At 43.5% G+C, this 13,528-nt stretch overlaps 1 protein-coding gene across 1 annotated transcript in view; it reads right to left on the minus strand.

Annotated features, from left to right (window-relative positions):
- Positions 1-13,528, minus strand: part of Amph (amphiphysin) — a 159,246-nt gene that overhangs the window by 9,117 nt on the left and 136,601 nt on the right. Inside the window, exons 18-19 of the mRNA XM_010610871.1 lie at positions 1,378-1,587; positions 7-169 (exon numbers count right to left, since the gene is read on the minus strand). Coding sequence (XP_010609173.1) covers positions 7-169; positions 1,378-1,587 — 373 coding nt within the window. The remainder of the gene's footprint in view (positions 1-6; positions 170-1,377; positions 1,588-13,528) is intronic.

Consider the following 13,528-nt stretch of genomic DNA (forward strand, 5'->3'; position numbering starts at 1 on the left):
CCTCCCCTGGCTTCTGCTCTGTGGCCAGCTCTGCTGTCTTGCCCGTGCAGCCCGCAGGAGCCACATCCTCAGGGCCCTCCGTGGTCTCTGCACCCAGGGCGACTTCGTGTTCTCCGTCCCCTTCGTTGTTGGAGGCGGGCTCGATGACCACAGAGGGGATGACTTTCTCCTGGGGGAAGAAGGTGGCGGTGCTGATGGTTTCCAGCAGGGCTGGGACACGTGGTGACAGCATCCTTTGTGCCCTGTTTCTACTCCTGCCCCCTAAACTCCCCACACCCCACTAACAACCTGCTGTCCCCCAACCCCACAGCGTTTTGGATCCTGGGCCTCTGCTGGGCCTTGGCCTCCTCTCTGGCTCTCCTGAGTATGAAATCCTTAGTGTGGCTCATGTCAGGGCCCTGCCACAGTCCACCATGTGGGAGAGAGAGGTTTCCGTGGGGCCGGAGGGCAGAGGCCAAGCTGATGCGGGAGTGAGAGCATCATGAGGGGCTGGGGACCATCCTGGAAAAGACAACTAAGTAGGATTCCACGTGGGCCAGTCTCATTTGTGCAGAGGCCATTCTGTCCTTGTCACAGAGTCTGTGAGGTGTGGACCCACCCAGCACTGCTCCGAGTCCTTATGCACCCGTACCCTTCTGGGGTTAAGAGCCGAACCAGAAACAGACTCCTAGTGAAAGGAGCTGGCAATGAGTCTGGGGCACTCAGACAACAATAATAATAAATAAGAAGAAGAAGCACAAAGCAGCAGTAACAGTAATATGATTTCACTACAAATGTGTTCTCATCGTGTGGCTGGCAGTGGCCCTGTATGGACGTTATATGACTTACTCCTTATACAGCCCTATCGATCACATTCTTTTCTCCTCCCTCAATTTCTATCTTCAATTTTATTTATTTATTCATTTAGGTACTGATGACTGAACCCAGGGTCTTTCCACTGAGCCAAATGCTCAATCGTTTTTGTGTTTTTTATTTGGAGACAAGGTCTCACTAAGTCGTTACAAAGTTGTAATCCTCCTGCCTCAGCCTCCCAGACAGCTAACACCGCAGACTTGCACCACCACACCCAGCTTCATTTTCATCTTCTTCATCATCTATGCTTCTTTTCCTTTCCTCCACCACTTTATTCCATGGTTTTCTTTTCCCCTTTCTGTGCGGAGGCACCGTCAGCCAGAGGCCCTGAGAACCCTACCCAGTGTTACAGTGGTGATTTTGAGTGGATGCTGGGATCACACTTTCTGAGAATCTAAAGATGTACAATCTTTTGGGAGGAATGAGAAATCACAAAATGGTCACAAACCCATTCTACATGAAAGTGCTGTCAATAGACTGAGCTGTAGCCAACCGTCCCCAGAAGTCCCTTGGAGGGACACCCACCTGAGGTGCCTCTGCTTCTGCCTCGGCTGCTGCCTGAGGTCTGTCACCGTCTGTAACCTCAGTGGCTTCGGTGTCAACGGTGGCCTCCTCTGGACCTCCTCCTTCTCCGGCAGGAACAGCTGATTTCTCAGCCTCTGCCTCTTCCACAGAGGTCTCCTCGGCTGGCACCGAGGTCCCCACAGCCACATCGGCAGCCGGCCCAGGTACGACCTATAAGGCAGAAACCAGAAAAGCCACACCTGCATCTCCAGGATCTTCGCTAGGCCTCAAACCACCTTTTCTTCTTCCCTAGCTTTCAACCATTTACAAGGTGTGACAGAAAAACTACCGTGTATGTTTAATTAAAAACAATTTGCTGCAGTAAAAGACACATTGCCATGACTCACCCTCAGAATACTTGCTCCCCTCACTTTGAACAGTTACCCCATCATTCTGGCCACTGACTGCAGCGGTTCTGGAAGGCCTCTTTCCTGAGTGTCTTCAGCTGTGCTGTCACGGCGGCCCTGGTGTCCTGAATTGATTCAAGATGTTTACCTTTCGCCTGTCATTCCTACTCTGGGGAAGAGCCAGAAGTCACACAGTGCCGGATGTGGAGAACAGAGCTGACAAGGACACATTGCATGCCACGTTTCTATGAGCCTGCCTTTCCGTTGGATGGCACCGGACAGCAGCATCTACCATATTTTCATTCACGCCTTATAAAGACACTTAGGAAAGAGGACTTGCAGAACTGCTTCCAAACGTGTCCAAAACCATGTGTTTGAGGTGAGGGGGGTGGGATTTTGAGGGAGATTCATGGCAATGTGTCTTTTAATGTAGTAAATTTGTAAAATGTAAATATTCATGCTATTTTTTCATCGCACTTTCTACATCCCTCAGCTTTCCTTGAAGGGAATTTGAGTAGCAGTGACATGCGGCATTCCTGGGACACTAGCTTTCGGGTAAGTGTGGGCCCCCACACTTGCAAGCCATTCCATTTGGTTGACTGAGTGCAGATGACGGAGAATGAGCCCTAGGGGACAGCTGAGCCACAAGGAGGAGCCCAGCACAGTGCCTGGGTCGTGAGGAAAGTCACATCTGTGAAGCAACCTCATCATGCAAAGTCAGAATGTAGAAAAATTGCTTTTTAGTATAAACTTTCAAGTCTTCGAGGGGGGGTTCTAGAAGCTCAAAACTCTTGAGAATGCAGGAAAAAATATTTTTTGTAATCAGATACAAATTATAACTGGTATCCCCAGGCCCCAGGCCCCAGGCCCCAGACAAGCTCGTAGCTTTATCGCTTAAGAAATCAATAGGCTTTACCCAGGACACGAAGAACAGAGCCAGTTTCTTCCGTATTGGAAATGAGTCATAAGAACAATGTAGGCTCAAAGAAGTATGTGTACTTATACTTCTGAGTTCTACGTGTCTGGGATCGATAACTCACACCTATGCATAGCCCAGGGATTTCAATAGATTTGAACCAAAAGGACTCTCGACATACAGACAGTACGGATAAACAGGGTTCACCCCTCCCCCCACAAATCTAACATATTGCTACGGATCAAAAAACACGTTGTGTTACCAAGGGCTGCCCCCTTGAGGATACGTAAATCCTTCCACACATATATGCGCCAAGCAGAAATTACTAGTAATTGAATTTTCCTCTCAGCCGAGTTGATACTTCATCTTTGGAGGAGATAAATTACTTTGACGTATCGATGATGTTATAAAAAGTAATTTTTTAAGTCTTTCCATACAAAGAGTGTCCATTGTTAGTTCAAACTGCTATCCTGTATATATCTGTCAACCTGGCTGCACAATGTGTTGCTGTAGCAGGATACACATGTTATCACCTTTCTTTTGCTAAATAATTTCAACAGGCAGCGTTGGCCAGACGCGCTTCCGTCCTGACAGTGCAGCTGCTGTGACACCAGCCGCCAGCAGGGGGAGCCAAAGGCTCCATCTGACTCCTCTGCTCTGCTGAACCTCAAAGAAACTCCCAGCCTCTGCAGCTCACTCAGCCTCCTCCTCCCTGATCTCTAGTACTACTCAGTCATTCATAAAGGAGGATGCATTTTAGTCATCTGTAGGAAAATGGCCGCACCCTGAGACATAATGCTAAGCGACATCAGATACAGAATGTTAAAGATTGCATGATTTCTCCTCTGTGAGAAATCCAAAATGGAAAGAGCAAAATAAAAGACAGATGATAGGAAACAGAAGGTAGACTGTGGAGATGGGAAGGAAATCTGGAGATGGAGGGAGAGAAAAAGAGTAAGTAAAAAGGACTAAGAAGCAATACGCATAGGCGCTAACCCCCCAAGATGAGTAAGAGTAAATATATCATGCTTTGGGAACATATATTAATTTAAAAAAAGAAATGGAGCATGTAGAAGAGTATTGATCAAATGATGGCAAATAAAAATCACCAAAATACTGAAATTAATAATGCCAGCAAAAGCAAGATGCTAAGAAAACTGGCACCTTGACTCCAATATAGGAAAAGACAAGCAATTCGAATGACCTAACTAGAAAAAGAAATTAACACTCTTCTATGTTTTTCTGAGGCCATTGCTAATGAATTCACATTGCTCTAGTCACTGCTGAATACACAGGTTGATTTTACAGAATTTAAAAGCATTACATAAGCAGAGAAAGATCATCCACTATTTTTTTTTTTCACACTTCCTGTTTCTGACATTGGTCTGAAAACCAAGGAGTGCCCCATCCTCCCTTTATGTCTGCAGTCTGTTCCACATTTCTTCTCTTACCAAAATATTTCTAATGCATCTTTAGTGACTGTACAACAGAACAACATACAGACAATGGAAAACAGGAACCCACTTGCTCAAATCAGGGGCTAGCTCTAGACAAAGTTCAAGGGAGAGTGGAAAAGTTTTCACTTCTAGAATTTTCCCTCTTTTACAGATTTTATTCATCTAACTTATTAGCTATTTATAGATGAGAAAGGCAAAAAGCATTTCCTCTTCTCTGCTTGCTACAGAAGATGTAAAACCTGTGAGGAAAAACACAGTAATAAGAGGCTCCTATTTCTTCTTTTAAAAATGTTACCTAGGGGCCGGGGATTTAGCTCAGTGGTTCTGCCGTCTGCCTCACAAGTGCAAGGACCCGGGTTCGATCTCCAGTACAAAAAAAAAAAAAAAAAAAAAAAAAAAAATTACCCAGGAAGACCAGAGAATTGAAACTACTGAACATATCTCAAGCCACTGATATTTAGTACTACCCAATATTCCTCTTCATTCCAAATATTAAGAGAAACACCAGTAACCCTCTGCTAAACTGTACTGTCTACTGCAAAAATATGTTTATGGTGGAGAGTAAGTATCTCATGGAAAGAGTGACTGTAAAGGTTCTCTCTGACCTTGGGCGCCGTGGTTGGCTCGCGATCCTTCAGGCAGACAAGAGGGCGAATGCTAAACTTGCACATGCAGCCCAAGAAATCACAGGGAACAGCACGAGGCCCTTCTTGGAGATAGCAAGTGATGGCTCACACATTACTATACGTACCTCCCTGCTTTCCCTTCTCCTGCCTTGGAGGACAGCGCTATATCTACGACATTCACATCAGGGTTCTTTGAAGAGCAATAACTGCATTAGCCAGGCTTTCCGGAAGTGGAGTGATACGAACACAGTGTACCAATGACTAAGGCATCTGCAAGCAGGCCCTCCAGGAGATGCTCCCAGGAGAGGAGTTCCACAGAGACCAGAATGCAACGTGTAAGAGTAGCCACTGGCCTCAGGAGAGCTGGTGATCTCTGAGGATTATGTCATTTCTTTATTCATTCATTTTTCCATCCATTGTTTTCAAGGTACAATTCAATCTGAACAATGCCTAAAATGCTGCTTGCAGCCTTCCTGGCTATGGACAACTGAAGGTACTTTGATTCTTCTTCAGTTCAGAATGAAACCTCCTATTATGTATAGGATAGGTTATTTACACTCAGAATAGAGGTCTTTCTGGTAAGATTAAAAAAGAACACCATAGACTTTTAAATAACAAAATAAATAACAGGATACATTTTGACATATTTTTATCTATTTTCTAATCATTCAGAGCTTTATTCTATAAAATAAGGATCATCCATCTTAGAAAAATCATATCAATGACTATATAAACACTTTCACTGTTTTTTCTATTTAATCATTTATTTAATGGTTCTCCAACCACTGAAGACTTAGATTTTTAAATGTTATAAATAACACTGTGAAAAAGAGCTCTTTGTAATCAAGCCACGGTATGGGGTACTGATTTAAGTACTCAACACTGCTTTCTTGGTTTACTTAGGATGTCGCCACTGAGATTTTTGAGAGGTTTCTCACCAACACCTCATTATGAAAAATTTTAAACAGGAAAAATTTCAAGAATCACAGAATGACTATTCAGGTCTCCTACCCCAGTCACCCAGGTCTTCTTGATGAACTGTTGTATTTGCTTAATTTGATTCACCTTTCGATTGCACTATAGCTTCATAAAATGTTTCTCAGAAAAGATGTTGCGATTTCATGGCTCTTTATGTATCTCAATATCTTTCTGTGGCTTTCACACATGGGCAACTATTGACTTGAAATAGACTACTATAAGGTGCTTTCTTTCTAGGCTCAAAATCTTTGTGCTTTTCTAGTAACTTCTGATTGTGTACTGTGAAGATTGTGAAACGTTAAATCTAAGGCCTGTCTAATTGATGTTCTTTCACAATGCTCATTTATCGCCAAGCTAGATGCCTGCAGAACTTGGCTTTCTAACTTTAAATTTTAAAAAAACTGAGAACACCTTTAAATGCTATTCCCTCCTCACGTGTTTTGCCTTGTGTTAGTGAGTTCCTACGATCCACATGCAGCTGTTCCTTCACCTGGGGAAACTTTAGCTCACACCTGTGTCCTCTGGCGCACTGGCTACCTCTGCTTTAACTAAACTTCTCAGTCTCTTCTTTAGGATTAGCGATTCTTCATGAGTTACACTTTCTCCCTCTAGCCTCCCAATCTATCATCTTTGCCTGAGCTTTTCCTTTGTGTGCTGGCTGGGAGAACTCTCTCATGGGTCCTCATATCACTAAATCACTTCTCTATGCTGTGAATTCTGGTCTCTCTCACTTCTTATGCAACTTTCAGCATTGCCTTTCTTCTCCTTAAAAAATTTCTTACAACACTGAGCTCTCTTTTGACTTTAATGTCTCTCTTTCTCATACCATGTGGCTGCCTTTGCACCTCAAATTTCATCCTTGGTTCACATATCAAAATCAATTTGAATTTCATAGACAACAATGGAGAGTTTTCCCATTTTGTCCTCTCACGTCAAGTAAAAACCTTTCATGTTTAGTTTTTTCTTTAGAGAAAACTTAGACTCTAGTAAATAATCCTTCTCCTTTTGTCGTGCTCTATAGGCACTATGCTCTTTTTAGGATATATTTATTCATTTAGTGATCTCAAATTAGGTCAAATTTCTCAACAACGGAAGATATGGAAACATATCCATGGTTTCTTCTGCTCACCATCAAGAGGCTCCTGAATGTTGCTTTCACATCAGGAGCTTGGGAGGGATTTATTGATTCTTTACATAGAACCACCTGTTTGAATCTCCCGAATATGTTTCCAAGGATGCACTAGCATGATAAGAACAGCAGGCCCCAAAGTCCTGGATGCATTTGAAAGGGACCCCCATGATTGTGGGGGAATCCTTGCCAGCCGCCTTCTATCTAGGGCAGGGCTGGATGAAACTCTCACATATTTTGCTATTTCCGGCTGACCTATTATGCTGCAAGAACTCTCATGCTTTTGTTTATGGAAAGTTCTCCAGGGATTGCCTCATGTTTCTAGGATTGCAGTACTTCACAGCAACTTCAACTTTGAAAAATGCTCTTTTAGATTTAATGCAAATATCAATAAAATGGAGAAAAAAGATAAAACTGAATTTTGTGTTTTATTAGTGTTTTTCTGTTTTTTCATATCATCTTTATGCATTCCTATAATGCATTTCTTTTTACTTTTTCTGTGTTTTGGTTTTTTGTACCGGGGATCAAACTCAGGACCTTGAACTTACAAGGCAGGCACAGTGCCACTGAGCTAAATCTCCGGCCCTGCATTTCATTTAAAAAAAAAGATATTTCTGGAGTAAGTGACACAAATGATAAAGAACATAGGACTGGTCTATTTTGAATTTTAGCTCAATGATACCATGTAACAGTCACAGGACATTTCATAACAGACTCAAGTGCAGCCAACTTCCTGACACAGCCTCTTGCAGGTTTACCCCAAACGTGAAGAATAATAATTGTGATGCATGGATGGGTTTCTGCTTGTGAGTTTCTATATAGCATGCATATCTGTAACCTTCAGGAGAAACTGACATTTACTGTGAATCTATAACTCTCCAGTTGGTAGCCCAGGGGTTAACATTTTATTGTACATTATTCTTCTAATGACCCTAGTAGAGATCATCTCCAAAAATCAACACAAAATTAACTCATACCTAGAGTTTAAGTAGCTCACTAAGTCAGTAAACCAAGATTAGGACAGTCTGTCTAAAGTCTGTGTTTTTGTTTGGTTTTGTTTTATTTTGTTTTCATACCAATCCACAGCCAAGAACAAAATACGCCTTTCAAACTGAAAGTGTAAGGACTAAAAGGTACAATAGATAATGTGAAATAGGAAGAAACGGGGAAAGAGGGGAAGGGGAAGTGGGAGGGGTAGAGAAAGGAAAGAAGGAATGGAATGTGAGAAAATGAAAGATGGAAACAAAGTCTTTGAAGCTAGGGAGGAGGGGAGGGGTTGAAGGGAGGGCAGGGGAACGGGGAAAAAATATAAGGACCAAGATGGATTATGTAAAGGTGCAAATTTCCAATGACGAATGTCATTATATTCTATACCTTAAACGTACCAATAAAATTAATTTTTAAAAAAGAAAAGAAAATACACCTTTCAAATTAGGGAGTTTCACAGCAGTTCTGAAACCTGAAGTACTTCCCACAGACCTACTAGTTCCCAACCACAGAACACGAGTACACCCTTAATAATACAATGGATACATTTTCTTTCACTCCCAGAATGCTACTCTTTAAAATGAGGAGCAAATATTTAAAACTAATTTTGCTTGATTCGTGTGTTATGGAGGCATCTAAGGAAACACAGTCAATGGCAAATTGCACATTTCAAGAAGAGGTATCAAGAAGAGGTTAGGTGGACAGAATTTCTATATATCATTTTTGCCAACCGTTCTACAGATTTTTCTCGACTAGAAAGATATGTATAGCATGGGGTACGAGAAAAAGGCCAGCTGACCTTTGCTCAGATTTACCCATGCAGCACAACAGAGAAAATTTAGACACTTGGACAGCCATAGATACCTATGTTTGCTAGTTAGACACTGATATCACCCCAAGGCTGAAAGGCCCACAGGCCCAATGTTCTCATTTTATGAGGAAATACCTAGGCTGGAGGTTGTGAGGGAGACGGAGATGGAGTTTCAGTTTTGACTCTTCTGATAATCAGAGGTAGAGCTGTACAGTCCATTTGGGTCTGGCTGTGTGTGTGGGGAGGGAACAAAGGGAGAGACCCTGAGGGAATCCCAGCTCCAAGGCACCATTGCCTTTTTCTGCCCATTCCTAACCCTAGATCCGACTTGAGCTCTTGTCTGAAGATCCCGATGTGTTTGTAAAATCACAAGACTTCCTTCAGGATCCATCATTAAAAACTGGTTAAAGAGGTAGCTAGGGTCTACAAAACATCATTATGATCTCAGAGAAAAGTTCCCTACCAAGATACAGGTGGGTATTTCTCTTCACATAAATTCTGTTTAAGACACTGCAGTTCATAATTTCCCTCCAGTGACACAGAAGGGGTGAAGTCTCCCTTGGAGCACCAGGCCCCAGGGCGTCCCTTTCAAAAATGGCACCCGGCACAGTAAGTCTCATCTGACACATTTGCCTACTTTTCTCCCAATAAAGGAAATTAGCAGCAGTTTCCCCTCTCAATCATCTTGCTCAATCTACTCTGAAACTTGCCCCGCAAGAACCATCATTAGCACTTTGCAGCCTGGTCCCAGTCTAACTTGGCGGCTGGCAGCATGGTTGCCATGGCAATATCCGTAGGCATGAGCTCCACAACTTTCTTGGAAAAATAGGGTTTCCGGCAGTGATGCCAAAGTTAATAAATTTTTAGTTAATTTGGCCTTTCCGGTCAGGGTGGCATATTCCATAATGACACATCAGTATTTAAAGTTCTCCTTAGTGATTAATATGCAATGTGACTAGGAGAAGCGAACTTATTTGTTTATATAAATATTAACATGGCATATTGTGCTTGCTCTACGATTGGGAGACCAGAAAGTAGCAGTTTCCAGAGCAGCTCCACTGGGGATGACCAATCTTTGTTAGAAGGGATGTTACTTTGCTTCTTTCTTCCTTTTTTGCGGTGATAGAACCCAAGGCCTCATGCATGAGAGGTAAGTGCTTGGTCTTCATGTGTTTGATTTTAATGCTTCTGCTACACCATAAACATTTTGCCCTGCCTAGTTACACTGCCTGTGAAGGATACATAAAGCACTTGTGGCCACTGCTCAAGCTGCCTCTTCATATCTAGCCTAGGTGCAGGTTTGCAGAAGCAAAAGGTAAGCCTGTCAGACACACCCAGAGCCCAGACCAAGAAACAGAGATCTGCAAGTCATCTGGATGCCATCACGCTCCGTCAGCAAAGTTCCCAAGCCTCAGTCTTCGAAGCACACATACAGCTCTCCAGGCAGCCTGGGGTCCCCCCAGAGGGTGAGGGCTGAATCTTAAGAAGGAGGAAGCAGTGGGTGGTCACGGCCTCTGCATAGCCGCCCTATTAGTAAGCTAAGCCCACTCGGGGGGTGCTTCCTCAAAACAGCTGCCTAGTAAACAGAAGCTAGAAAATGGCATAAACAAGGGGTGCTTCATCACCACAAGGGATTTTAAAATCCTTAATTTTATAAAGTCATGAGTTATACATTTTTAAGAGCTAGAAGAGAACATCAAGTGTATCAGGCACGCTACTCATTTATTTGTTTTATTTTTTTTTTTCTGGTTTGATTGAATCCAGGGCCTTCAAGCTAAACTACCTCCCCAGACTGTTTTTACTTTTTCTTTTCAGACAGTTTCTTGCTAAGTCACTAAATTGCCCAGGCTGGGCTCAGAATTGTGAGCCTCCTGCCTCAGCCTCTCAGCATGCTGGGATCCCAGGCATGCAGCATCCAAGCCAGGCCCAGGACTGGCCATCCTCAACAAGAGATGAAACAACTGGCAGAGAAAAATAAAAAATGATTTCCCTAAGGTCACCTCACTGGTTAGCCATGGAGCTAATTTTCCACACTCCCAATTCAGGAGTCTTTCTAGTACATCCTCTTCGACACCCACTCTGCAGCCAAAGTGGGATGTCCGGACACGTATTACCTCTGAGAAGCTCAAGGCTGAGGCTATCAAGAGTTTTTGATTTGCCAGGTGTGGATGCACACACCTGCAATCCCAGCACTCGAGAGGCTGAAGCAGAAGGATGGCTGTGAGTTTGAGGCCAGCATGGGCTATATACCAAATTCAAAGCTATAGAGTGAGACCCTGTTTCAGAAAATAACAAAAAACCAAGCAAATGAAAAAAACAGTTTCTGATTCATTTTGACTTCACAGCCACAGACTAGGAACCATCCCTCTAAGCCTCAGCAAGTCATGGGAAGTCTCGGGGTCACGGTGGAGAGTTCAGCCTCACCGGCAGCCCCTAACGGCTTTGGTTGGATGTGACATGAAATTAGTCATCCACCTACTTTTATAAAACAGCATCCAGAGTAGTGAGGAGACCGAGATCTCTGGGTTGGAATTTCACCTCATCGCTTTCCAGGTGCGTGATCTTGGTTAAACCACTCTGTCTATGTCTCCACTTCCTTAATCTGTGCCATGGGGATGTGATGCCAAAGTTGTGACATCCCCTGTGTTGTTGTGACAGAATGCACGTGAAATGCCAGCACTCAGCAGCACCGACTGACAGTCATGGCAAAGCTCTTTGGCTATCACCCACCTCTCTGGGTGTTTTGATCACCGTGACTTTCACTGCGGGCCACACCCAGTACTTCTTAAAGGTAGCACCGGGGGTCCTGAGACTTGATGTTGAAACAGAAGGTGTGATTCTCCAGTGAAAAGGATGGGTCTCTGGTTTCAGATCAAACACTGTGTGCTAATTATACTTCAGGTTCCTGCCCATGATCCTAGCAGGCTAAGGAGGAGGGGTACAAATGGCAAAGAGCTTTTCTGCCCTGAGGTGTTGAGGGGAGGACAGAACAAGAAAGGGAGAGGGGAGGGTGCAGAACTGTGTCACACACAGGTGTGGGCCTCGGTGCCACGTTATCCGTGGACTGAAGAGGACTCCGCATGATCACCCACAAAGCCTGAGAGTGCTGGGATTCCTGGTCTAAAGAGTAAACCCAGGCCAGGACTGGGCCGGTGTGGAGGTTGGGGGCTTCACTGTCTGAAAAGGGTTGTCTTTTTTTTAACATTAAATGAGCCTGCTGCTCTACAGAATACTCAGTTGTGCTGAAGGTGAGGAATGTCATCAGTTGATGCTTATAAATTAAGGCCAACATGTTCTAATAAGAGATTATGACTTTTTAAAAAAAAAATGCTGAAGTAAATGACAAGTAAAACCATAGTAGCAACATCAACCCAAGCACGAGATTTAGTATGTGTCAAAAATTATACACCAAAGCACACACAGAACCATTCCATAAGCACAGATGGTCTGATTCCATCTATATGAAATATCCACACTCGATAAACTCATCTACAAGGCAGGTTGGCAGGTACCAAGGGTTGGGGGAGGGGCAGTGGGCTAGTGATGGTGTTTAAAATTGGGGGCGATGAAAATTCTTTGGAACTAAATAGAGATGATGGCTGTGCATTGTATAGTACAGTGACTGTACTATATGTCACTGAAATGCTGATTTAAAGTGATCAATTTTATTTTATGTGCATATCACCTCAATAAAAAGTACAAGCCAAGGGCCGGGTATTTAGCTCAGTGGTTCGGTGGCCTGCCTTGCAAGCGCAAGGACCCGAGTTCAATCCCTGGTAAAAAAAAAAAAAAAAGGACAAGCCAAAAGTAACAGTTAAAAACACAATTACTAGGTAGCCAGCTGGTGGCTCATGCCTGCGATTCTAGCATTTTAGGAGGCTGAGGCAGGAGAATGCCAAGTTCAAACCCATCATGGGCCATTTAGCAATTTAGGAAGATCCTGTCTCAAAAAAAAAAAAAATATATATATATATATATTATATACACACATAAAGGGCTGAGATGAAGCTCAGTGTGAAGCCCTTAGGTTCAATCACCACCACATTCCAAAAAAAAAAAGCAGCTATCATCTATAAAAGGCTCCTCAACAGGGAAACGGCAAGCCAAATCCTGATGTTCCTATTCCCACGTGACTCTAGTGTCACTGTGAACACATAACAATACCACAAATGTCTCACCAAAGCCTCATGCAGAAGGGGCACTGGAGCATCAGACCTCAGAAGGCAGGGTCCGAGATGGTTTCCGTGTCTGGCTGCTCAGCAACTCTGTGTCAGCGCGTATCACAGACCAGAGGCTGGGCAGCCTCCTCCAAGACACATGGAACACTGGTTACCATTTTGTTCGCTTCACTTTCTTCTTGGCTACCTTCATCTCTTCCTAGGACTTGGTGCAAGGGTAGCAAGAAAGATCTAGGCCCAGCCATTGCAGCGAGCGCGGACGTATCTGGAAGTCACCTGTCTTTCTCCTTCCTTTTTCATAATTAGTTAAGTTCATTGGTGCAACACAACCACCCGGAAGATAATCCAGCTGACAGACCGCTGGTGGTTCTACCATGTCCCTACCGTGCAACTCAGCGGGAAATACACTGAAAAACAGGATGTCTTCTTGAAAAGGACACACAGTATTGATGGGATTCAACTTCTGCAGGAGCCCAGAGGAAATCTAGGCTCATGGAAACTCTCTTACCACTTTTGACAGGAGGCAAAGTGGAGACAGAACTGGTCTTTCCATATCTGCTACCTTCTCCTTCTCAGAGTATGTGTCTCAGCTGCTTCTATTTATTTGCTTCTCACCAACTTTTCATGATGGGGACAAAAACAACACCATCAGCTTTTTTTTTTTTTTTTTTTTTTTTTTTTTT

The sequence above is a fragment of the Fukomys damarensis genome, unplaced genomic scaffold, assembly GCF_012274545.1.
Source record: "Fukomys damarensis isolate Sample0158 unplaced genomic scaffold, DMR_v1.0_HiC HiC_scaffold_17, whole genome shotgun sequence".
NCBI lineage: Eukaryota > Metazoa > Chordata > Mammalia > Rodentia > Bathyergidae > Fukomys > Fukomys damarensis.